Source organism: Galeopterus variegatus, unplaced genomic scaffold, assembly GCF_000696425.1.
Source record: "Galeopterus variegatus unplaced genomic scaffold, G_variegatus-3.0.2 Scaffold5273, whole genome shotgun sequence".
Taxonomy (NCBI): domain Eukaryota; kingdom Metazoa; phylum Chordata; class Mammalia; order Dermoptera; family Cynocephalidae; genus Galeopterus; species Galeopterus variegatus.
The window spans coordinates 107,836-135,461 of NW_007731384.1; the positions used below are offsets into that span (position 1 = coordinate 107,836).

Below are 27,626 nucleotides of genomic sequence, written 5' to 3' on the forward strand. Positions count from 1 at the left end.
ACATGATCTAGATTTGGATGAAATGCACCAGCAGAATTTTTTTTTTTTTTTTTTTTTTTTTTTTTTTTTCCGTGTCCGGCAACGGATTGCAACCCTCAGTGTTGCCCCCGTACCGGACCGGGGACCGGCAACGGGATCGCAACCCTCGGCATTGCTCCTGCGCCTCGCTCAGCCAGCGAGCGGGAACCGGTCTGTATGTGGGATCCGAACCCTCGGGCGGGAGCGCCACCACACTTCCCAAGCGGCGCACTTATCCAGTGTGCCACCGGGCCGGCCCGCACCAGCAGAATTTTTTTAAAAAACTAATACCATAAAATTGCAGACGTGGTAGATTCTCAAATTTCAGAAAGTTCAACCTCCTAGCCACAGCAGGAATTTGCCTAAAACACCCTTAAAATATGGTCATACAAAAATCTGCTTGAACGTAGCAGAGAACTAATGCATTTCTTGATTAAGTCAAAACATAAGTTCTATAAATTACTCCAAGTTCTTGAAACCTACACGACAACCCATTAAGAAAAAAAAGGCTAAAAGACCATAAATATTCTTCTCCCATAAACCTGGGTTCAGGTGGCGGCTCAGCCAAACTCTAAACGAATTAGGTGAATTACTTCAATTCTCCAAACCTCATAAATAGAAAACACTCTAATTTGCCTGTCAAGATTATTTTAAGGATTAAACAACATTTTTGCAGAACCAGGTACATAGTAGCTATCACTACTATTCTCACAGGTTCACAACTTTCTTGTTGATCATTGCTTATGCCCACCATTCAACCATCTTTTACATATTTTTTTTTTAAAAGACCCTTAAGAAACCACAATGACTTCTTTAAATGCCTCCTCTTTATCTCTTTGATAATATTAACAATTTCATTTCTGAACATTCCACATCTATTAAATCATTATCTCTTTAGAATATCATTAAGATATCAGCATCTCAGAAATACAAATCAAGACCACTTTGAGATACCATCTCACTCCAGTTAGGATGGCTAATATCCAAAAAACTGAGAATGATAAGTGCTGGAGAGGTTGCAGAGAAAAAGGAACTCTCATACACTGTTGGTGGGGGCTGCAAAATGATGCAGCCTTTACGTAAAATGGTATGGAGGTTCCTCAAACGATTACATATAGATCTACCATATGACCCAGCTATTCCACTGTTGGGAATATACCAGAGAAATGGATATCATCATGCTGAAGGGATACCTGTACTCCAATGTTTACTGCAGCACTATTTACAATAGCCAAGAGCTGGAACCAGCCCAAAGGTCCATCATCAGATGAGTGGATAAGGAAACTGGGGTATACCTGTACAATGGAGTACTACTCTGCTATAAAAAAGAACAAACTACTAACACTCACAACAACATGGATGAACTTAGAGAAAATTATATTAAGTGAAATAAGTCAGGCACAGAAAGAGAAATATCACATGTTCTCACTTATTTGTGGGAGCTAAAAATAAATAAATAAACACACAAATAAAGGGTGGGGTGGGGAAGAAGACACAACAATCACAAAAATTCCTTGAACTTTTTAAGTCAAGTGAACAGATATAATGTGGGGGGGAGGAGAAGGGGTGGAGAGGAATGGTAAAGGGGCATGAAAATCAACTACAATGTATATTGAGAAGTAAAATAAAATTTAAAAAAAGATAGTAGGTAATAATCTTGGATAAACAAAGCATTGATCTACTAAATTACATTTAAAATAAATATTAATTCATTTTGATATCTGCAGCACTTAACTTATTAAGCCTCTATCTTGTTCCAGGCTAAACTCTGGATAAACAAAGCATTGATCTACTAAATTACATTTAAAATAAATATCAATTCATTTTGATATCTGCAGCACTTAACTTATTAAGCCTCTATCTTGTTCCAGGCTAAACTACTTCTAAGAGAAAAAAAAAATACTACCAAGAAGCTCATAAAAAAAAAAAAAAAATCCCAGCACTATAAACAGCAATGCTATTCTTTCTTACAACAAATTATTATTGTGTAAGAACGCATGTGTTCATGAAGGAGGGAGGCTGTTTCTAAATATAAAAAGTATACCACTCACTGTAGAAGGGATGTTGGCAAACATTCTTAAAGGGTGAGAGAGTGAATATTTTATGCTGTTTTACTGCAAAGGTAGTTACAGACAATACATAAATGAATGAGCATGACCATGTTTCAATAAAACTTTATGTACATATACTAAGTGCCCAGCCTTGAGTCAGTTTGCAAAACCCCTGCTACAGATACTTGGAAAAAAATTTTTTAAATCACAAAGAAGAAAAGAAAGATCACCCATAATTCCACAACCTAGAGAAAAACTTGTTAACGTTTTGAGGGGGAATATACTTTAAGTATTTTTCTGTATATGTATGTTTGTGTGTATTCAGTAGAGTATCAACAGAAAACGTGGTATCATACTTTACTATAAACAGCCATGTCATTAATATTTTCTACTAGTTTTAATAGCTGAATATTAATATATGAATGCATGAGTATATCAATTTATCTAAATAATATGTCAGACATTTGGGTTACTTCCAATTTCCAAGTACCCTGACTACTATCATTTATAAAAACTGCTAATTTATAAAAGATTTTACATTTCATTGTTGTTCATGTTTTTAAGTTTCTTGGTTGAATAATACTAAATGGCCAACTGTTTTTCTTCTTATATAAATTGCCCATTAATCTATTTTGCCCATTTTCTATTGAGCTATTAAGATTATTGCAGTTGCTTTTAAATATAATAAGGAAATTAATGCTCTCACAGGTTGTAAATACTTTGTCCATCTCCTTTCGATTTTGATAATTTTTGTCTTGCTTTTTGTTGGGCTTTAGATTTTTATGCATTTAAAATTTTCAAATTTGTCCTTTTATGACTTATGGCATTCTTTTTACACTTAGAAAAGCCTTCCCTTTGCACAGATATGAACATACATTCATATTATTTTCTTATAGCTCTATAGTATCTAGTATATAAAATATATATAACACTATAAAGCAATAAGAAAATAATATGAATATATGTTCTTATCTGTACTTATAGTATAGCTATAAGAAACTATGAATTATATATTATGTTGATACATGCACACATGCACATACACACACACGGGGTCTTCAAAGAGTTCATGAAAAGATTCATATTATCTTTTAATTACATTCTTTCATGAGTTTTGAAGTATCCTTATATATAGTGTGTGTGTGTGTGTGTATATATATATATGTACACTATATATGTAGTATCCCTTTGACTCCATTCCCTCTCTTCTTGATTCTCAGTATCTTATTTCAAGCATTAATCATCTGTCACCTGAGCCACTGCATAGTTATTCTACTTCCATTATCAAAGCCTTACTAGCCATCCTTACATCTTCAAAACTGGAAATCTGAGCATATTTCCTTCTTGCTTAAAATCCTTTTAATTGGAAGACTCTGAGAAGATAATGATAGCAGGAATGGTTGACTTTTTGAGTCTACTTGAATTCCCCCGTGTGTGTGTGTGTGTGTGTGTGTGTGTGTGCACGTGTGTGTGTTTATGTGTGGAGAAAAGCTAGTCTACTTGAATTCCCCCGTGTGTGTGTGTGTGTGTGTGTGTGTGTGTGTGTGCACGTGTGTGTGTTTATGTGTGGAGAAAAGCAGGCCTGAGACTACCTATCTATAGAAAGTCCCGCTTTCAAAGGTTAGTCCTTGGCTGGCATCTGGTAACTTGGATTTTGAGAGGGTTCCCACTACCCTAACTGATACAGTGAGCCAAAACAGTTCAGGCTCACTGTGCCTAAACTGTTTGTGCAAAAGATATGGTTTATGGCTGAACCATGGTTGAACATCTGCTTTCCTTTTGGAAGTTAGGCAGAGGGGACCTAGGTAACCAACCCCAAATAAAAACCCTGGGTAATGAGTCTCCAACAAGCTTCCTTTGTAGACAACATTTCATACACACTGTCACAATTTAATGCTGGGAGATTAAGTGCATCTTCTCCATGGGGAGAGGATTCTTGAAAGTTCATGCCTGGTTTCCTACAGACCTCATCCCATTGTGCTTTTTCTTTTTGTTGATTTTGCTTTGTGTGCTTTCACCGTAATAAATCATAGCCATGAATATAACCATAAGCTTAATCCTGTGAATCCTAGTGAATCACCAAACTTGGTCTTGGAGACCTCCAACTGTGTATGCGTGCGTGGGTGTGTGTGTGTTATACAGTCAGATAGTACACTAGAGAGCAAAACTGAAACCCCATGGACAACTATTTTCAACAAAACTAGATGCTCAGGTATCCCCATGAATCCCAAAATACACACTAGTCCATCAAACAATAAACAGACGCAAGTCCTTCATGGTATTAGTGTCCATGCAGAAGGAAGCAGAGGGAAATAGCAAGAAGTCAGAAACAGATCTGAGAACAGAAGCCGCCCAAAATAGCTAAAAGGTTCTCACAGAAAAGCATGGTGGCCAATTTTACAACATTGGCCAAAACCAGGAATACCCACTGTATTACCAGGTCTGTGTAAGTAGTCTGCAGAAAGGTCTGAAGGGCTAGAGCAGTTTAGTGTGTTCCCAAAAGTGATCAGCCAAAGTGCCTCTCTCCAAGATCAGAACCCTACACTGATGAGACATTGCTAGTAGAAGCAAACCTAAACAGGAAGGAGGCCACAGAGCCAAAGAAAACAAAAGTTCACATACAGGTGGGAGAGCAGAATAGAGCCAAGGAACCCCTGAAAGCAAGTCGACATTTTTTTTAAAAACTACCTGAAAACAAGAGGGAGCTCTGTGAGGTTAGGAAAGACACCCTGAACCCCATCACTGTCTAGAAGTTCAGGGAAACTTATTTCACAGATAAATCCATACAAAAGTTATTATGAAAACGAAGAGAAAGACATTCTCAACAGATGACCAAAAAGACAATAAAATGATATAAGGCACTAAAAAGCAACATAAAGTAGAATTAGAAAACTCAGAAATGAGATGTCAATTTGGGAAAGAATTTGAAATTTAAAAAATCTGTTCAAAAATGAAAGCTAATTTAGAAGGAATACAAGAATAAACAAACATAACAAACAATACTGTAGAGATAGGTAAAAAAAGAAATTTTTAAAAATCAAAAAGAAATAATTAAAAAGTTAAAAAAGACTTGAGAGAAAGTGACAAGCCATTAAGATAAGCAAAGAAGATGCAACAAAAACAACAAAACCCAAAGACTGGGAAAAGAACAAATACTGAAAACTATAATTCATGAAAACTTTCCAAAAATAAAATAAGATGTAAAACTACATATTAAATGAGCACACCATGTACCTAAGAACAGCAATATGGAATGACCAACACCAAGATATGCTCTAGTAAAAGTACTGGAATTCAAAGGGGAAAAAAAAAATCATTTGAACCTCTAGGAAAAAAGAACAAGTGACTTACAAGGGAAAAATAATTAAACTATCACCAAACATTTGAGACTAAAGGTAATAGAGTAATTTAAGCTCCTCAAGAAAAGAAAATGTGAGCCTACCAATGAATTACACTGAAAGAAAACTTGCACCCTCAAAGAAAGTCAAAAGCAGAAGATATATACAAGTACTTACAGAAACAATATTAACATGTGGTGCTCATTATGATTATGAAAATTTGGAAAATACCTGAAACATCAGAGGAATGTTTAAGCAAACTGTGGCACTGAACAATGAAATATATGCAGTCATTAAAAGTTAGGGTTATGGGGCCGGCCCAGTGGCGCAATGGAGAGTGCGCGCCACTTGGGAGCGTGGCGGTGCTCCCGCCGAGGGTTCAGATCCCATGTGGAGACTGGTTCCCGCTCACTGGCTGAGTGCGGTGCGGGCGCAACACCGAGGGTTGCGATCCCATTGCCGGTCCCCGGTACGGGCGCGACACCGAGGGTTGCGATCCCGTTACCGGTCAGTAAAAAAGACAAAAAGGAAAAAAAAAAAAAAGTTAGGGTTATGAAGCCTAATAACTGTCAATCCCTGGGATAGAACACTAATGAGAAAAAGGAAGAAAAGATTGGACAAACAATGATTATAACTGCACAGAAGGAACACAGAGCTATACATGGAAACACTACAAGAAAACATCTTTCAAATAATTTCCCATTAAAGAAAATTTGGAAGAGAAAAAGAGAAGGGGAAAAAAAGTAACGTTTAAGAAGAAATATATAGAGATGTAGATTTTAAGCTTATTTTATGCCTAAACATCAATTATAAAACAACTCAAGAACATAATATATAGGTTAGTCAAATATGTCCAAATACTAAATAAACATATCGAGAGAATCAAAGACAGGTTCTCGCACAAATATTTTATACCACAAGCCAACTAAATAAACCAAATCAGAATTAAATTCATTCTTGATAAAATAATCGCTATTTTTTTAAAAATGTAATTAATTATTATTTGCATTCATCAGATCTCTGTACTCATGCAAGCTTATTAATTCTTACAAAATCTATACATAACATCAAAAAATTTACTTAAATGAATTTAATATACTGCAATGTTATATTTAAAATGTCACATAAAACCTGCTATATTAAAAGATCATTTTTAATCTAAGGAATCAATAAAATAGATAGACATTTTTAATTTTAAAAAGGATTCAGTTTGAGAAAGGCATCACAGGTTAACCTATTTGTGAGCCTTAGCTGCTGAACTTGCCAAAGTGTGACATGCAATTATAAACATAAGGAGTCTGTCAGCTCCAGCAGTTCTATAGAAGCAGCAAGGCTCTTTTTCCCCTGTAGAAATACACTGTGATCCACATAAAACTAATAATTTCAATTCAGCTCAGACATTTCAAAGTAAGATTCTAAATATATTCAGACAATCTCATTTCCAGTATGAAATTCAGTATGATGCAGATTCAGTGAGACTCCCAAGGTTTTGTCACTTTCACTAAGACACTGATTTGATTTTTTTTTAAAGATTTTAAATCCTTGATTGTTCATAGAAACAAAAATAGAAAAATTTTAATTTAATCATAGATGTGCCCTACCTATTTTTTTCTCAATAACCCAGAACTTATCTACAGTAAAACTTATCAACACAGAAACTGAGCTGAATAAGTGTTGAAATTCAATTACATCAACTTTTGACAGACTTGAAATTTTTACGAAAACTGTTTCAACTAAGAAATGAATTCTTAATATATTTAAAACCTTAAATGAATTTTGAGAAATCTTAGTAATATTTTTTTTTAAAATGAATGCTCAAGTAGCAATTCTATGCTTTTGGTCAATATCCAATAAAATAAGCCATAACTGTTTGTAGGAAAAAAACTAAAAAAAAAAAGAAAAATTTCAATTATGCTGCCTTAAAGTGAAACACAAGTATGCAGAATCATGAAAATTTTCTTTCCTCACTACGAAAACTGGGACTGCATCCTTACATACACAGAGTCCAAGTCATATTTCCTACCCCATGTGCATACTCTGTTTTAATCGTGTAGCAGATAAGATGAAAATAACAGTACACAAAAAATAAGTAACAATTTGTTCCAGGGAAAGGGAAAAAAATAACACACTCCAGTCAATTTCTTCACCATCTTTTTTTTTTTTCTTCCTTTTTTTTGTCTATTTTACTGACCGGTAATGGGATCGCAACCCTCAGTGTCGCGCCCGTACCGGGGACCGGCAACGGGATCACAACCCTCGGTGTTGCGCCCGCTCCGCGCTCAGCCAATGAGCGGGAACCGGTCTCCACGTGGGATCCGAACCCTCGGCGGGAGCGCTGCTGCACTCCCAAGCGGCGCACTCTCCAGTGCGCCACCAGGCCAGCCCTCTTCACCATCTTTAATGTTCTCCTGTTTTGACTGTCCAAGCAGGAGTTCTGGTTTATCAGACCTTGGACTAGAGATAGGCTTGGAGCATTACTGTTTGCCTAAAGTAGAAGATAAATTTAACTCAGTTCCCCTATGCAAAGTAATCAGTGAAAATCCTTTGAAAATCAACAATACAGCAAGCTGCCACCTAGAATTTTAAAAGATATTTCTTTGAATGTGAGGAAGAGGTACAAGTAAATGTTGGATTTCCTGTACAAGGTAACAAGATAGAGTAGTGCCAGAGTTTCTAGAAGCTATGGATCCTCAAATCCTTATACATTCAGCCACTCCTGAGGTAGAAAGAGATGTTACAGGAAACATTACTACCACTTTTGAAGAACTGATATTTAAAACAGTCAATTAAGAGTTGTGTGATCTGAAAGTCCTGAAATCTCAGTTTTCTCATTTGTAAAATTAAAATAATATACAACTCACTAGCCAGTAGCAAAGATTAAATAACAAAATGTAATCTTAAACGATGATTACAGTGTTTGAAATGCAATAAATGGTAGTAAGTATTCTACAGAGGTAATATTCTTAGTCTAGAATGTTCCCATAATCCTCTCACCACCTGTCCTGTTCCCTCATCCACCCCAGGTATATATAACTTGGACCTTTCCTCCGGCTGCCAATGAGACATCATTTCCTTTAAAATGTTTTAAATGACTTCTTCCCAAATGGGTTAGGTGCCCCTCCTTTATGTTCACTTGGAACCCAGCAGTTTATTGTTTTCACAGCACTTATATCATCTGGTTAACTGTCCACTTACTTGCTTACCGCTTTTACTAAAATGTAAATTTTGCCTTATTCAAAGTCATATCCCTAGCACTTAACCAGTGCTTGCAACATAATAAGCACTCAATAAAAAGTATAAAATTATATGAATCAATGAAAAAAATAAGTGATGTGTATAAAGTTTTTTAAATTCTATTATTTCATTTAAATGTTAAAAAGGTAATAAAGAGTAACAAGAAATAACACTTAAAACGTTTTTCTTGATACATTTTAAAAGGTGTGAATAAGCAAAATAAGAGCAGGAAAGAAGAAAAAGAATGAGTTCTATCTAGGATATCCACAGACTACAGAAATAAAATAATTATGAATTATAGGAGCTAAATGGTTTAAAATTTCCAACATAAATAGTAAATTTTGCCCACAATTTAGAAGATCGGGAAATAAGAAATAAAACTCTTATTATTCACAAATGACATGATAGACTGTATACAGAATTGCAAAATGCAAAAATATCTACAAATTCTTTCAAAAGAATCAAAACTATCAAAACTATTAAGTGAATTTAGCAGGATTCCTGAACAAAAGGGCAATATACAAATATGAACTGCATTTCTGTATACCAGCCACAAAATTTAACAAACGCAATTTCTAATATACCATCAGAAAACCCCCATCAAATACATAGTAAAAAATCTATCAAAAGACATACATACAAGACTTCTACAGTAAAAACAACAAAACACAGCTGAGAAAAATTAAAGATGACTTATATAAATGGAAAGTTATACCATGTTTATGGATTGAAAGGATCCATACTGTTAAGCAGTAGTTCTTCCTAAATTGGTCCATAGATCCAATATAATCCCAATCAAAAATCCAAGAAGATTTTTTGGTAGAAACAGGCAAGCTGATTCTAAAACTGAGATAGGAATGCAAAAGACCTAGAATGGCAAGGCAAAGTTGGAAGTATCGAGATTTACCATAAAGCTACAATAATCAAAACAGTGTAATCTTAGAGTGATAACAGTCAACTGGATCAATGGAACAAAACAGAATGCTTAGAAACTAACATATACAGTTTCCAGTTTTGCAAGGAAGGCATTATTGTAATTCAGTGGAGACAGGTTGGTCTTTGCAATACATAATGCTGATGCAAATAGATATCTGGATGGAAAGTAAAACCCTATCTCACACCACAGACAGAAATTTATTTGTAATGGATCACAACAGGTATAAATGAGAAAGGTAAAACAATAAAGCTACTAAAAGAAAACACAGGACAGTATCTTTAAAATCTTGGGGCAGGCAAGATTGTTCAAGAGGACACAAAAAGCAGCAACCATAAAAGAAAAGACTAATATATTAGACTTGACACTACATTAAGTTTAAGAACTTTTATTAACTTAAAAATAAAGAAGGTATTAGAGTAAAAAGACAAGCCATGCCTGAAAAAGACTGCAACTCTAAAAAAATGAATCTCTCTGGGATACATAAAAAAACACAGATACATCAGAAAAACACAAATTATTGCATAAAAAAAATGGTCAACAGACTTGATGTCACTTCTCAAAAGAAGGCATATGAAAATGTGCTCAACATCATGCAACATAGAGAAATGCAAATTAAAACAACGAGATACTGCTATACAACCATCAAAGTGGCAAAAATTAATAAGATAGACAATACTAAGTATAAGCAAAAACGTGGCGCAACTGGATCACTGCTGGTACATTGCTGGTAGAAGCATAAAATGGCACACACACCTTAGAAAACTTTTTGGCAATTTTTCATAAAGTAAAACTTTATGCATGCCCTACAATCCAGCAAATCCATTCCTGGGTATTTAGTCAAGAGAAATAAAAACATATGTCCAAAAGAAAGACCTGTACAAGAATATTTACAGTACCTTTTTCATAACAGCTAAACCTGGAAGCTCATCAAAAGTAGAATGAATAAATAAAAGGTGACTCATTCATATAATGAAACACTGCACAATATTAAAACAGTATGAACTACTATACAACAAAACAAACATAATGATAACTAAAAGAAACCAGACACATAAGATTCCCTTTATGAAATATGTGGTAGTGACTGGAAAGGGTAAGAGAGTTCTCTGGTGCACTGGAAATGTACCCTATCTTGAAATTGTTAGTAGTTACACATGTGTACATAAACAGAAAAATTCATTAAGCTGTACAATTAAGATATGTGCACTTTATTATATGGAAGTTATATCTCAACTTTTTAAAAAAATTTAAATCTTTTACACATAATTAGGCCAAAAGCTATCACCAAACCTAATGTTTTCAGGAATATTTCTTCATATTTGGTTTTAATAAAAAAAACCTCTCAGGGCTAGCCAGTTAGCTCAGGTGGTTAGAGCATGGTGCAGGTAACACCAAGGTCCAGGGTTTGATCTCTGTACTGGCCAGCTGCCAAAAACAAAAGGAAAGAAAGAAAACTCTAGCAAGATACAATAAAAACTGAAGTATAAGAATATACATAGCAGTATCTGACCTAATTTTTATGTTACTCAAAAGTCAGTCCAAAATTTATACATTTGTTATGCTTCTAATACACACAAAAAAATTACTCTATTTCCTTAAAAAACAAGCAGGACATTTGAACATTAGATATTTTCTCACAATAGTTCTGAATTCTATGGGCTTAGACTTGATGTTTATATTATCAAAACACAGATAAAAAAGGAATCATAAAAAGAAAATAGTTTCCTGTTTATATAACAATATTAATACATTATAAAGAGCAACTTTGTGCCAAATCACTTATCTTCATCCATAAAATGCAGAAAGTGAGATTACCTTTAAAGACTTTTGCTTAAGTTCAATTCTCTGATCCTTACATTCAACTAATTAAAAACCTTGATTAACATCCCTAAATGCCTTCCAAAATAGAAACCAAATCTTTTGTCTGGCATTCAAATCCTACACATCAACATATGCATACTTACCCCTTTCAGTCTTTTCTCTCATTGGCCCTATATACCACCCCCATGCACTTTCCTTTCCCCTTGTTTTTGTTCATGTGACTTCCTCCATATAAAATATTCCTCTCCCAAAGTTCTATATTAGCCTATTAAAATCTGTCATCTCTAAAGGTACTCATACATTCACATATTTATTGAATATCTATTCCATATAAGAAACAAAGCTGGACAATAGCCTGAGGACCAAGAAACAAGCCATAGTTCCAACTATAATGTGGATGTATTAAGGGCTGACCTAATACAAGTTAGAATCAAATAATTGGCAGAGGCCAGTTTATACTATCTTGTAAAAACAAAAACAAAAAAATTAAAGCTTAAACCCAACTGAAATCCTCCTTCCTTCATTTTTTTCTTTTTTATTCTCAGTTTTTCTCTCAACGGTTCTGCATCACTTTAAGATTGTTTTACATTGATCACTCATAATACCATTTACATATATGAGGGGTCTTCAAAAAAGTTCATGGAAGGATTTGTATTATCTTTTAATTCAATTTTCCATGAACTTTTTGAAGTACCCTTGCATATCTCTTATTCCCCTTAATACATTTGGAACTTGAAAACAGACTTTTTCCTGTACACTTTTAATGTCCAATAAATTTTCTTAAATACTAAATAAATACTATTTGGTTTTTTTTTTTGTCTTTTTCCGTGTCCGGCAACGGATCGCAACCCTCAGTGTCGCCCCCGTACCGGACCGGGACCGGCAACGGGATCGCAACCCTCGGTGTTGCCCCCGCGCCTCGCTCAGCCAGTGAACGGGAACCGGTCTGTATGTGGGATCCGAACCCTCGGCGGGAGCGCCTCCGCGCTTCCCAAGCGGCGCACTAGCGCAGTGCGCCATTAATACATTTGGAACTTGAAAACAGACTTCTTCCTGTACACTTTTAATGTCTTAATACATTTGGAACTTGAAAACAGACTTTTTCCTGTACACGTTTAATGTCCAATAAATTTTCTTAAATACTAAATAAATACTATTTGGTTTTTTTTTTTGTCTTTTTCCGTGTCCGGCAACGGATCGCAACCCTCAGTGTCGCCCCCGTACCGGACCGGGACCGGCAACGGGATCGCAACCCTCGGTGTTGCCCCCGCGCCTCGCTCAGCCAGTGAACGGGAACCGGTCTGTATGTGGGATCCGAACCCTCGGCGGGAGCGCCTCCGCGCTTCCCAAGCGGCGCACTAGCGCAGTGCGCCACCGGGCCGGCCCCTAAATTAATACTATTTGAATAATATTTTAAAAACTGCTTTCCAAAAGTAAAGATCTCTCATACTGCATCTGATCATAGTTATGGCCAAAGTGATTACAATAAAAAGGATGAAAAGAAGTTGCATCTCATTGGAAATTTCTGTGGAGAACTTCATTAAAAGTTAACCAAGAGTTAGGTTTCTTGAGAAACTGAATTTATTATTTTAATAATTTTTTATAAAGGAAAAAATTTAATTGACTAATTTTCCTTTTAAAAAGTTTCCCTAAATACTTCTGTATTGAAATGAAATGTAAAAATAAGCTCTGATACTTTAACTGTCATATACTTAAAAAAAAAAAAACACAAAACGTAATAACCCTCTACCTACACACACTCAGTTATCCCATGTCCACAAAACAGTACTTACGAATACAAGTATCTGTCGTGTAACTAACGTAGTCTGACCTATGCAACACTTCTGTAATAGTAATGCCATTGAAAGATTAATATCCATGTTTTAGACTTAACCAATTAATAACTGTTTATATCTTGTTATATACAGTTATATTTTAGGAGGATGTATGTGACTGTTCAATTGCATAATTGGATTTACGTAAGCACCACAATCTAGTATGAATTAACTTGTTTGAACATTTTTAAACACTACAATTGAAAAATACCTAGTGGTAAGCTTTTCAAGCAAGCTAAATGCAAATTTAAAACATTAAAAAATTTTAGAAACTTAAATTCATTTTCTTATATAAGACAATTCAAAATCTATCTTATCAACTTTATTTTGAATAAACCATACTGTACCTGGTTACTACCATGGCCAAAAGGAGTACTAGATAAATTAGTGGTTACACTGTGCAAAATAATTTCACCACTAAGAGATCCAGAAGCAATGTAACAATCATTCCAATTGTATGTTACGCAAGTTACTTCATCTTTATGATCCTGAAAGAAAGAAATGAAATTAAGTACCCTGCCCCATAACCTGTAAACAGATCATTTTCATGTTTTTGTAAATTCCAAGTATTATGTATTTGTCAATATTTGCTTTAACATTTTCCTTGAATAACTTTAAAAAATTACTCAAATTAGTAACTACCTGATCAATATCCATCTTCTCAGAAAAGTTTTTCATAACTATAATTATTTTAAGTTATTTTATAATAATTAAAATAAAGTAATAATTAAAAATAAGTAATAATTATTTATTTTTCATAGCCATAATAATAATTTTTCAGGCAGTCTGAAAAAAAGAGGCATTATGGAAAAGTAATTTTCCAACTGTCATTATGTCTACCTTAAAGAATTCACTTCCAGTGACACACAACATTTACTGCAAGTTGACTATTAGGAGAGTCTCTGCCCTTGAGAGTATTACTGTTCAATTTAAAAGACAAAATTAACATTAAAATGGCAAAGTGAACGGTAGGGGTAAAGGAAACAGCTATCACTGTGAACTGAGCTAACAGAGGAAGCTTTACGGAAGACATAAAGCTCGAGTTCCACCTTAAAGAAAGGATAAAAGACAAGTAATGGGAAGGAGGGAAAAACAGACATTGTAAAATGGAAGAGAACGAAAACCAAGGAGCAAGGCCATGTTTGAGAGATAACACAGGTTAAATATCCCTTACCCAAAATACTTAGGCCAGAAGTGTTTCAGAATTCAGATTTTTTTCAGATATTGGAATATTTGCATACACATAATGAGATATCTTAAGAATAGGATCCAATTCTAAACACAAAATTCATTCATATTTCATATATACCTTATACATATAGACTGAAGGTAATTTTATATAATATTTTAAGTAATTTTGTGCATGAACTAAAGCTTTGAGTGAGATCAGTCGCATGAAGTCAGGTACGGAATATTCCACTTATGGCATCATGTCAGCACTTAAAAAGTTTCCAATTTTGAAGCATTCTGGATTTCAGATTTTCGGATTAGGTGTGCTCGACCTGCGGCAGCTGTTTACATTTGCCAAGTACCTGCTAGTGCTGGGAGCTTTATATATTATTATTTAATCCTTAGAAAATGCTGAGATGCAAAGTCATTTTGCCCATTTTATAAATGAGGTACATGAGTCACAGAAAGGTTAAGAAACCTGTGCAAGCTCACATAACTGCTAAGTGACAGAGTCAGGAGATTCAATTCCCATCAAACTTCAAAGCCTTAGTTACTCACTATACCATGCTGCCTCTCAAATCCAAATCGGAATCCACTTTTAGAAAACAGAACTATTAAAAAGAATTCATAAGGACTATACTTTCCAATACCAAATTACAGATATCTAGCAGGAACACAGAAAAGTGAACAAGGTTAGGAAGATAGTTCTTCATAGTCTAGTGCCATATCTTAATATAAACAAACTAACCTTTGCATCTAATAATTAGATTCAGTTAATAGAAAGAATAGTAGCTACAATACTCCACTCATATTACAACTTTTTCAAATGGTTCTTCAAGCATTTTCAAAGGTTTCTTTACATTTTATAGCTTTTCTAAATGAAAAAAAAAAATCGTGATCCTGAGGAAAAATGTTTGATGAGAAGAAAAAAGGAACAGCAGACATTCTGTGTATCATTCCTTTTTGGGAAATTAGGAAAGTTGGGTCCAATACAATTTCTATTACTTTTTAAAAAGGCAAATGTCTTCCTAATTTCAACTGTAGAAAATAAGTCATTCAGTAAACACTGACTAAGCACCTACCAAATGCCAGTTATTGTGTCAAATCTCCAGGGAGAAGACTGTAGAGAAGGGATCCAAAAGTGAAAGATAAGATTTCCCACTACCACAATTAGTCAGTCAAATACTCATTAACTGAATGAATGAGAGAACAAGGAGCTCTAAAAAATTCAAAAATTGAGAAGACAAAAAACTATCTGGAGTGATTGGGAAAACTAAGGATGGAAAAATGAGTGGAATTTTCCATGCAGGGATAGGGTAAGCGAAGCTCCTAAAATGTGTGACATGTGATAAAACTGGCCATGAACTCTAATCTCTTCTCAACTCTGAGACACTCGCTTTTTATAATAGGCATATCCTTCTAAATAGCTTTATTTCAAATATTTTATAATTTGAAAGACAAAACAATGAATTATATCTTGGTTTGCATCTCATCTTTGACATGGAACAAGTGCTTTAACATCTCTGACTCAGTTTCTCCATCTATACAAAAGAATAATATTACCTGTTTTGCAGAGTTGTTGAGATAAGCAGTATAAACATTTGTAAGCACAGTGGCTGGCATATCAAAGAACACAGTAAAAATTAACTATTCCATTATTGGCAACTTTTCAATTACCATTAAGACTTTTGAAAGTTTAGCTAAACCAAAAATAATGAACTTCAAAAGGTAACATTTAAGAGTTAAGACTCTTGAAAGTTTAGTTAAACCTAAAATAATGAAATTCCGAAGTAACATTTAAGAGTTAAGACTCTTGAAAGTTTAGCTAAACCTAGAATAATGAACTTGGAAAGGTAATATTTAAACAGCAATTATAGAATTATATTTCAACTTAGCTATGAGAAAACCATTCTTCTATATACCATTTCCCTAGTAAAGAATTAACTCAATGACAAGAAGACATATAACAAAATGATAATGATGACTGATATTTACTACAAAATAATCTACAGGTGGGAGGATTAGAGCAGGTAAGGACATAAATAAAACAATATTGGCCATGGGCTGATCATTGTTGATGTCAGATGATGAGTACATGTGTGATAGGTTAAATGTTCTTTCCCTGTGTGTGTATGTATCTGTGTATACATATGAATGTTTAAAATTTTCATATTAAAACTTTTTTAAAAGATAAAAAATAAAAATAACTTTAAAGATCAACTTGTAAGCATTATAAAGGCACAATAATGAAAAGTAGAATTCTAAAAAAACCCATCATAACCAGAGACTTTCTTGTTATGAATTATTTTCTGAAACTTCAAAAAGCTAACTATTTAAAGAAACATTAATTATAAATAGTAAATTATTTTAGAAAATATTTATCAAGTTGAAAATACATACACAGAAAAATAAAACAAACAGCAGTGGCCAAATATAGTACAGAACTAAGAAGCCAAATCCCCAACTCTGATTAGTAGATTGAACATTATCATCCCATAACCACTCTCATTTTTCCAAAGTGCCTTAAAAAAAGATCCCTGATGACCACAAACCATACTTCAGAAAAAATGAAGGAAATGGTTCACTCAAACACAAGAACTAAATGGAAAGATAAGGAAAAAGTTTTAGACGCCAATAATATGAATTCATGGTATACATGGAGGAAAACAAAAAGACAAAAACAAGTTTTTGGCTAAACAGCATCTTTATTTTCCCTAACATATCTCATTCAATTCTGAAGCATCTTATTTTTATCATAAGAGCTCTACTACTCTAAACACATTGTAAGATACACACATTTGTAAAGATTAAAAAAAAAAATTGCTTACCTTAAGAGATCGATGAACTTTTTTTGATTTTAAATCCCAAATATTAACAGTATTATTTAGGCCTCCGCTTACTAAATACATAGATGTGGAATTTAAATTGACACATGTCTGCTTTTGCTATTTACAAAAAAGAAAAAGAGAGTTACCTTAATTTAAGAGTCCAGAGCTGACTTTCTGTTTTTTTCTAATATTTAGTAAGCACATAATAAATATTTGTTTATTTAAATGCTATAAACATACTAATTCTTGTTCTGAAGATTCACCTCTCATCATCTTTCACATGGATCCAACAACTTGTAAAGGGATCAGAAAGACTTCAAGGAAATCAAACAGATTCATGCTCTCTTTCACAGAACACTGATGACAGAAGCAGCTCAGGTAACACCAGCAAGTCTTGGTCTCCCACCAAGGCTTACTTGCCTTCCATACCTGCCCTTGATAAAACGTGTTCTTGTATTTCCACAGAATATCTTAAATTAAAATCAATCCCCAGTTCAGAAAATACTAAAGACAGAGAATACTTAAAAGAATTTCTAGTTCAGACCCCTCATTTTATAGATGGAAGAAGCTTTTTAAAGAGGTCAAGATACTTGCCTCAAGTCTCCCAGCAATTTCTCCCCCTAAGGAGCCCAAGCCTCAAACATCATGTCATTAAAACCTGACCTCACATTCTTCCCCAACTCTATAAAGACACCATCTGTCCAATTTCTCAAGATAAAACTCCATAATTACCTTTGATTCCTTGTTCTCCGTCTCCTCCAATCTATCACTTAGTTCTATAAACTTCAACCTAAAATAAATCCCACATGGGCCCCTCTTTATTTATAGCTATTCCTAGCACCAATCTAAACTTTGCCCTGCTACAGCAGCAGACTTCTGTTTTCCCCGTTTCTACTCACTTCCCTATGCTCCATCCTCTGCAAGTAGGGTTGACTTTTAAAAATGTAAATCACATCATGTCTCTCCCCTGTATAAAAATCTTCAGTGGTTTCCGATCATACCTAGAGTAAACTCCAAATCCATTAACCAAGCTTTCAAAGCCCTATTCATCTGGGCCCTGCCTACTTCATCTCTTACCATTTTTTTCCTTATCCATTAATTCTCCAGCCATACTGACCTTCCATTCCTTAAACATACAACCCTAATATTTGCCTCAAGACTTCTACATAGTCTTTCTCATTGCCTGGAAAGCTAAATTCCCTGAACCTTGGCTAGATGGCTTTTTTTCAAGTCAAAAGATATCAACTTAAATGTCACCTCCTCAGGAGACCTCTCTTGGCTATCTAATGTAACTTGCTATCATTAATATCTTATTTTAGTTCTCTGTATAACAACTTATCAATAGTTGAGTATTTTTGTTTACTAATTTATTGCCTGTCTCCCACCAGAATGTCAGTTTCATTAGAGCAAAGACCATATCCACATTCAATAAATATACAGAAGTTATCAAGTTCTTCTCAATGAGTATCTTGAGTGTCACCTACCTGGTGGTGCCATCAGTAGCTATGTTACACAGTATAACAGAATGTTCCATGTCTTTTCCTATTTAACCTACAGATATACTATGAAGTTACATTAATTGTTCTTATCTCCACTTGAATGCCATGGGGGGGGGTTGGGGGGACAGTGGAATGAAGTCCAAAGAGGACATTTTATGACTTAGTTAAAAGTTAAAAGTCAAGCCATGTAGGTTAAGGCAAGTCATCTCACCTTTCTGAACCCACGTTTCTTCATCTGAGAAATGAGAGGTGAAGACTAGATCTATTGTTCTTAAGCGTCCATGCATCTTAAAAACATCCTCTGCTCGAGAAACATTCTTAAAAGAGTGCAGGCGATCCCCGCCCCCACTCCCCAAAGGACTATCCAAGGTTTCTTCTAGCTCTGAAATTTTACCAATAGTATCAACTAACACATAAAAACAGCAGAATGCACATTACATCGATGTTTTGGTATTGTTGCTAAAATTCTCTTGCAGGTAACTTTCTAGAAATTGACTTTAGTCTAAAGCAACTGGTAAGATTCAGAATCCTATCAGTTGTCACTGCAAATCAGAACAGTTTGCTAAGAACTATCAAAATAACCTTTGAAGAAAACAGACAAGGATGGTGTCCATCAAAGATCGGTATATTGGGATTCTAATCATCACAACTACAATTATTCTTAAGGGCTCAGAACAAAACCTATATTTATATCTGGCTTACCCTGTTGATAAAAGATATTTTTTATGTTAATATATTATTAATGTAACTAATGAACTTAATTAATAGAAATTGTGTGGTTATTACAGGAACCCTGTACCCTACCAAGACACAAAGCAATAGGTGCAATTTTTAAAATCTAAAAATAACAGCTGGTCAAATTCCTAGGTTAATAGTCTATCATATCTATTGTAATACCATTAATATCAATCTGTCTACTTGCTATAAAGAGGTAAAATACAAAATCAAAGAAAATAAACACAAACTTAAAAGTTCCACTCTAAAAGCAATTTTAAAATAAGTAGGATCAAATCTTATTTTCCCAACTAAAAAAGGACTAATCTATCAAATAGCATGTAACAGGACTTAGATCCTACAAAGAAGAGGCTACCAACACACTAATATGTTATAAAAAATTACTAATAAAGGCTAACGAACTAATGTTTGCAAAATATTTTTTATAGGTAAATTAGAGGCAAAATTAGACTAAAGAGATTTCACTTTTATTTACCTACATTATGTGATTTCTTCACTGTGGGAAAGAATGCTAAGAATCATAGCAACTAATTTGGAATATTCAAAAAGCCCTTAAAATTGTGTTATACTTGTGCATTTTATCTGTTTTTATACTTAAAAAAAAGAAAGCAAAACTGTTTCGGTGTTGACATTAAATTCAAAAAAAGTTTGCTGACCACTTTTGACAGGATCCAAAGACCTGAAGATGACTAAGATATTCTGCCTGCTCTTGAAGAGTTCAGTCTGTCTTTTATCAGCTAGGGGAGTTCTCTGCCTCAATTCTGTTCAACTCAGTCTGAATAGGCAAAGTGCCTCAAACTCCATTCCCACCCCTCAGCAAATGTTCTCTCTGCTCCAGCCTCCAACATCTGTGGGTTGGAACTGAGGTTCAGGCCAATTCAACTAGCTATCATTAGAGGAAGATTGATAAAAATCCTAAGTCCTCTTTAAATTAGTCGAGCTTATATTCTATTGCCCTGCTGTTTTCTTTCTAATTGGGCTGCCTTACCTATCCCAGGGTGCAAAATTATGACAATTCTTAATGATTTAGGGTCTGCTAATGAAAACTTTGAAACTAAAAAAAGAACAAGCTACCAAGTACTCACTCGTACCTTTTTATTCAGACTTTATTCTATTTAAAAAAGAAATAGCTTTAAAGGAGTGTGTGTGACTGAAAATGAGGAAGCCAGCATTAATCTGAATCACAGTGATTAATTTATAAAACAAAAGAATAAGGAAACAATATGCAGTGAGTGAAAGCTTCATTTCAACGCTGTGGGACTAAGGCTCATGTTGACAAAGCCATCCTGTTCACGGACAGCTTGAGGGAAGCTCAAGCAGGCCTCTCAGTTCTAGGTGGACAGAATCTGAAGCAGAGAGCTACCAACAGATAGAGGTCTTTTGCTGATGGTCCTGATTCCAAGGTCAGTAAAGCAGTGCTATATCATTAGCATTCATATGGTTCGGTCAAGGTAGTAACTTAGGTGGGACACAGTCCTAAGACAGACAGCAACAAGGACCCTCCCACAAAGGGATAATGGAGAAAGCAAGTGCCTAGTTAACAAACTCAAGTTCTCAATTGCTCCCCTAGGATCCAATATTATTTTATCTAAAGATGCTTGAGTAAGCACATATGCCTCACCTTTAAATGTTACTGTATTATTTTGAGCTTAGATTAAAAATGATGCTTTTAAACACCTTTATATTTAGTTGCAAGCACCACAACAAATAAGCAATTGCCACTCAAACAGAACTAAGGTTTTTAAAAGTTAAAAAAAAAAAAAAATCACTTACCCCTTCAGCAAGCTCTAAAAGTGGAACAGGTTTACATTTGCAACTTGAAACAACTATTTTATCGCCACTGGAAGATGCTGTCACTAGAAAGTTATCTAAATGAAGAGTTATGGAGCATCAAACAATCCATGAGCAGCTATAGCCCCAGACTATTACTATAAGAATTGTAATCATAAAAGCAAAAACACTAAGACAAGCAAATGAATACAGCTTATACATTAGCTTTCAAAAATGGCTCAGGTTACTAATTACTACGGCTAATTCTCTTTGGTACTACTGCATGGGAAGAACTATCCCTCCTGACTGTGCTATCACTTGAAAGCTATTTAAGCCATATGAAATACTACTCCATTTTCAAAGAGTAGGCCAGAAGGTCTAATTTTATCTTTCAAGAATGAGAGCATGATAAAAGCAGCATCAGCAAACATCAATCAGCCTTTTCATCTACAAAAACTGTTCAAGATAGTTATTTATTAACCCAGTGCTTGGCACCAGGTTGCTAGGAAGCAAACATTCACACTAGTCTCCTATTTTTCCACTAAAAAAATAAAGCCTGATATTTTCTCAGGACCGGAATTTTTGTGATAGAATGTTTCAATCTTAAATGTATTAAGAATGAACATTACAGTAACTATAACAAATATAAATGAGTGTGGTTAAATAGCAACTATTTACTTATGGAAGAGTTTTATTTTAAATTTAATTTAATTTAAATTCAAATTTAATATTATACTTATCTTATTTTACATAAATTATAAGTGGAACAATTACTAAACACAAAACAATTTAAGCATTTTAAAACTAAAATGATTAAATACAATAATATAGTCAAGAAGAGTCTGATTTTGAGAGTCACAACAAATTAAAATATCAGAAACTTAAATGTATGCTTTTTAGCAAGCAAAATTTATGAGTAAAAGCAACAGACTAGCACACAGAATTCTAACTGCATTACTTCTGGATGGTTTGTATAACATTCAGATATTTTGTGAACAGACCATAGATTGTAATTTTATTATAATACATAATACAAACAAAATAATTTCTACCTAGATATTACACATTGAGAAAAACAAATCATTTCTCTTTCCTTGGCTTCTTCCTCTGTTTACCATTACTTTTCTCCTTAGACTACAGAAAAAGAACTGAAAGAAGACAATATGAACAGGTAATCTAATTACTTTCCTTTTATTTCTCTTGTAGAAATCATGAGAGGCTGAGGAACATCACCTAAAGGACCTAAAAACCAAAAAGAAAAAAGAAAACTAACCTCCCTGGAACCTCTCATAATTCTTGGAATCTATGCTATATGGACCCCAAGTTGCTAAGTCCAGAAACTCTTTGTTCTTCAGTAACTAACCTGCATGGAAGGGATCAAAGCCTCATTAGGAATAAAAGATACAGGAAGGCTTTCGGTGCACATCTATTTATACAAGAAAACTACAGAAATAAGACCAGTTTCCAAAACTCACACAACACCTCACAGTCATCTCGGTTTTGTTGATAAACCATTAAGTAGCATATCAGTAAATATCAACTCCCAGTAAAACTCTTTGGAACAAAAATAAACTGAAAAAATAATAAATCTTAAGAACTGCTACTTTTATATAGTAAGTAACAGGGAAAACTAAGCTTTAAACATAATGAAAATCTAAAAGTGGAGAGCAGCAACTTCATATACTTGTCACTCTCTTTAATTCCCTACCACACATCTGGAGACTTCTTCAAAAATACAATCACTTCACCATGAGTTTGATTTACAGAGCATCAAAGTAATTTATTTTACTACTTTAATACAAAACCAAGGAATAATAAAGAGGTAAATTTGATTCAATAAGAAAATTTGTCATTTTTTGTTATATATTTTCGAGAATAATTAGGTTGGGCATGAAAACTAATATTTTTGTTCCTGAATCAGTCACATTTTAAAGCTTTGATATTTTTCCTTTCATCGGGAAGTAGACTATTAATACTTTGGTACTGATAAAATCAGACAAATGTTAAAAGTTAATACCCTGTTTAAGAAACTGTATGAGTTTTACAAAAGAATAATTTCTAGCATACCAATTATGTAGAACATTTTCATACAAAGAATAAGAGTACTTTGTTTACAGCAGTGATTCTCAACTGGGGGTAATTCTGGCAATTCTGGAGACACTTTTGGTTGACACAACAGGGGACTACTGGCATCAAGTGGGTGGAGGTCAGGAAAGTTTCTAAATGTGCCACAATGCACAGGAATATCCCCACAACAAAGAATTATCTGGCCCAAAATGTCAACAGTGTAAGGTTCAGAAACACTAGTTTACAGGCTTCAGTCCCTCATTTATTTTATCTTCATTTAGAAGTTCACCAAGACAGAAAAAGTGTCAATCAGAAAAAATAAAAAGCATAGGAAAATTCAATCTAGACAATGTTCCTACCTCTGTTTGGGAAATGATGTTATTTTCATCACAGACAGAAAGGAAGAGAAATACAGAGAGTACATCATTAAGATGGGGATGTTGGACAATTTTGTGTCTCCTCCCTATCTTGCTTCTGCCTTCGAGTTCTGTCTTTAATTTACAGATCATATCCAGAAATACACAAGTGTAGATGCAAAAACTCACTCTAAAATCATTCAGAACTTTTCCACCATTAAGGGGAAAGGAGAGGGCATAGAAATATATCCTCCACACTTTCCTAGTATGGACGTGCAAGAGTACTGCACAGCACTACCTTATTCCATTTGGTTCAATAATAAATTGCTGATAACACAGCTAATTCTATGGGTGGGTCTAGTAGCTAACATACACGTTTTAATAGCAGTGTTTTTGAATGAAGTAGATTGCAACTAAAATTTTTAAAAAAATTTTTAAACATGAAATTAACAGAAAATTAAGAGTGCATTTATATGATATACTGTTTTTAAACTACTATTCACTTTATCTATCTTTGGTAGCAATGCAAAATATATTTTTCATTACGGGTCATATGCAAAAATTTCATTGACACTGGTTGTTTAACCTAATAAAAAGTGGTTACTGGAAAAAAAAAGGATACTATTGCTGCTCCAACATATTGAGCTGATTCCATGGGGTGACGTGTGTGGGTTGAATTTATCTACCAATGTCATAGATGAAGCATCCCATATTTTAATATCATCTCCAGATGAAGCAAATCTGAGGTTTTCCTGCATGACTGCACCTACAAATAGTTTAAAACAATACATTAAAAAAGAAAATTAAGGACAGGCAAAAAAAAAAAAAAAAAAAAAAGTTAAAATGAAGCATTTAATCTAAAACTCATCACTTTTTTCCACTCATCCACTTTTGTTCCAAGTAGTACACTCACCACAAAGAAGCTAACGTGACCTTTTTTCTAAAACATAAACCAGATCACATTCTTTTAGCTGGCCTTCCAATGTCTCTCCCTGTCATTCATTACAATGAAATCCAACCTCTTTAGCCTGCCTTACGTGACCCAGCCCCCGAGTAACTCTCCTACCTTTCTTCCCAAAGGGCCACCAGACTAACATATTGGCCTTCTTTCTGTCTCATGCAACAAGTCAAGGTCATTCTTTCCTCAGTGTCTTCTCATTTGTTGTCCCCTCTGCCTGGAATGCTTTCTCCAGATTCCCCATGGTCATCTCCTTTTCATCATTCAGGTCTCAGCTCAAATGTCTCCTCCTCCAAAAAGCCTTCCCTGACCACCCTAGCTAAAGCAGTCCTTGACCAGTTACCCTATATTCCATTACCCAATTTTATTTTTTTCACAGCATTTACTACTAGCTGAAATTCTTACTTGTTCTCATAATAATTCCTGCCTCCCCATGCCAGAGGCTTGAAACATTTCTGGCACATAGTATGTACTCAACAAATAATTGTTAATAAGTAACTTCCTCATCTTTTTGAAAAAAGTATAATAAACTAGCATTCCCACAGGTCAGAGTCCAGTCACCCAGTTTTTCCAAATAACTCTAAAATTAGCAATATGGCCAAAGGAGATGCCACTAAGTTCCTATACCAATACTTGGCCTACAGTGCCCTCTCTCATATTATTTATTCGCAGTATATAGCTCAAACACATATTTCTAACAAGGTGATTTCTAGGCAGACGCCTTAAAGATCAGCATGGATGTAGTAATGAATGACAGGTGAGAAAAAAAATGCTCAAAAATACATGGGAGAAAGGGGAAGGGAGAGGGCATAAAAATATATCCCCCGCACCTTCCTAGTTTGGACAGTGCAAGAGTACTGCACAGCACTAGTGATGTCACATACAGATCCCCAAGTCATCAACAACACATCACCTGTATGTCTAGTGTACTCCATCACAAAGGACAACTTAAAGGCATAATAAATGATAGGAACCTTTCATTCTCAAGAAACAAAGAAAAACTTTTAATGTGTTTATAAAAAGACAAACTTGTTAACTAGAAAATTCACTCAAGTACTCCATTATGCTCCCTCCATCATATAAATGGAACGCGCTACTAAAAGCCATTAAAGTCACCTGTTGAAATGTAGACAGTGTTTGGATTTGGTGCCTCAAACATGTGTAACATGCCCTCTTAGTTCCCCACTCCAGGAACAATGAAGTGCTTGAAGGGCGATCTCTAAGCCCAGTAAACACAACTGCAAGATGTGTCTACCATAATCTTACACCAAGCCTTCTGAGCAGTGAAGTGTAGTGGGCAGACCGCTGAAACAGGACTCAGAAAAACTGGGTTCAAGCTATCTGTCCCAACTTGGGTGCCAGTAACTTTGGCCGGGTCATTTAATATCCGTTTCCTACTCTGAACGTGCAGCGCGGAGAGGGACCATCTGCCCATCTACTTCAGTCTTCTGAGAACCAAGCACATGTAAGGGAGAGGCTTTTATTACATCAGTCCCTCAAGCAGGGTCCCACTGAAAACGAGCTGTCAGGACGCAAGGCGGTAACAGACGGCTGGCCCCAGTTTAGGGATAGCGGCAACGAGAAACAATTCAGCTAGGACACTCGGCTGAAGAAAAAGTTCTCCAACTTTCATTCACCAACAATGCATTTTACTTGCAGGAAAAGCGGACTTTTGGAGCAGAAGCAAACTTTCCGGAGGCACCCCCACCCCACCCAGCCCGGGCCACCTCTCGGCCGGGGCGGAGGCCGTCGCAAGCGGAGCTGCGCGACTCCGGCCCGCAGTTCCCGGGGCACTTCCGCGCGCAACGCGCCGCCGCGCCCCTGCACCGGCAACCTCCCGGACAGCCGGGCCGATTGGGACACGCGGAGCCCAGAGGCCTCCGACCCGCCCCCTGAGGAGGCCCGAGGGCAGCCCACGGACAGGAGAGCGCACGGAAACGGCGGGCGGCGGCCCGCTAACCCCGGGCCCTGCGGAACCTCACCTCTCCGCGGCGGAACAACAGGGGGCCACGACGCGGCCCACTCCGCGCTGGGCTTCCGGCTCCCGCCTGGACTGTTAAACTTCGACGGCCGGAAGTCCCGCCCCGTGTGACGTCACGAGGCGAGGCGCTGCCCGAAGCGGCGGCTCCGGTGGACCCCGAGGACCAGGAGCAGAGGCGCGGGCAGGGGCGGTGCTGGGCCCCCTCACGGGAAGCTATCCCTGCGCCAGGGCAGGAACGGCGGTCGTGGGCGGCTCCGTCGACGCCCTAGCGACGGCGTTTCGGCCACTGGCGGATGCACCTTTGTCGTTCGTGTGTTCGCTGACCACCTACTGTGTGCCAGGCCCGATGCTGGACTCTGGGTGTACGGTGTGCATTTAGCTTTGGAGATGCTGGGTTACAGAGAACTTTCATGGCCCCTGGCCTGGTGGAACTTAACAGTCCAATAACAACATTAATAAATAATAATGCTTAAGTGCAAAGAGAAATTGTGATGGTTGCTGCAAAGAAAAGGCACAAGATGTAAGAAAGCTCATAATAAAGGAAATTAACATGGACGTGGACTCAGGCGAGGATTCCCTGAAGAGGAAGCCAAGGAGAGCGGATTATAATGCATGCAAGTTAGAAACCGGGAAACGCGTTCAAGCTAAGAAGTAACCCAAAGAGTAAGCATCTGAGCTGACTGACTTCAAAACCCATGATTTTTCTTTTGCATCATGCTGCAGGCTCAGGAACATCAAACACCATCTGGTTTGCAATTCTTTTGAAGGAGATGCTTCTTCAGGGTGGAAAGGGAGTCGCTAAGCTGAATTTTCAAATGCCCGTTCTAACAGGGCTTTTTTTTTTTTTTTTTTTTTAGCTCTATTGACAATTTCTGCTGAGAATACTTATAAGTATAGGGCAGTTCTTCTACAAACAGTGTTATTTTTTCATTACAAGTACACATGGAGTGTTTCTGAACTAGGTACATAAGCCCCGGTTATTTGCATCCATATTGCAAATAACTGGAAAATAAGTGCATTTTTTTTTT

General features: G+C 35.7%; 1 protein-coding gene across 2 annotated transcripts in view; it reads right to left on the bottom strand.

Moving 5' to 3' along the window:
* NEDD1 (neural precursor cell expressed, developmentally down-regulated 1) overlaps window positions 1-26,349 on the bottom strand; it is a 51,101-nt gene extending 24,752 nt beyond the window's left edge. The window contains exons 1-5 of one of the 2 annotated variants that reach the window (XM_008589170.1): window positions 26,057-26,349; window positions 24,282-24,425; window positions 21,240-21,334; window positions 17,233-17,349; window positions 13,582-13,722 (exon numbers count right to left, since the gene is read on the bottom strand). In XM_008589170.1, the coding sequence (XP_008587392.1) occupies window positions 13,582-13,722; window positions 17,233-17,349; window positions 21,240-21,334; window positions 24,282-24,417 (489 nt within the window). In that variant the 5' untranslated portion in view covers window positions 24,418-24,425; window positions 26,057-26,349. Of the gene's footprint in view, window positions 1-13,581; window positions 13,723-17,232; window positions 17,350-21,239; window positions 21,335-24,281; window positions 24,426-26,056 lie in introns of those variants that run through there. The other variant, XM_008589171.1, reaches the window with a different exon arrangement.
* Between the last annotated feature and the right edge of the window lie 1,277 nt (window positions 26,350-27,626).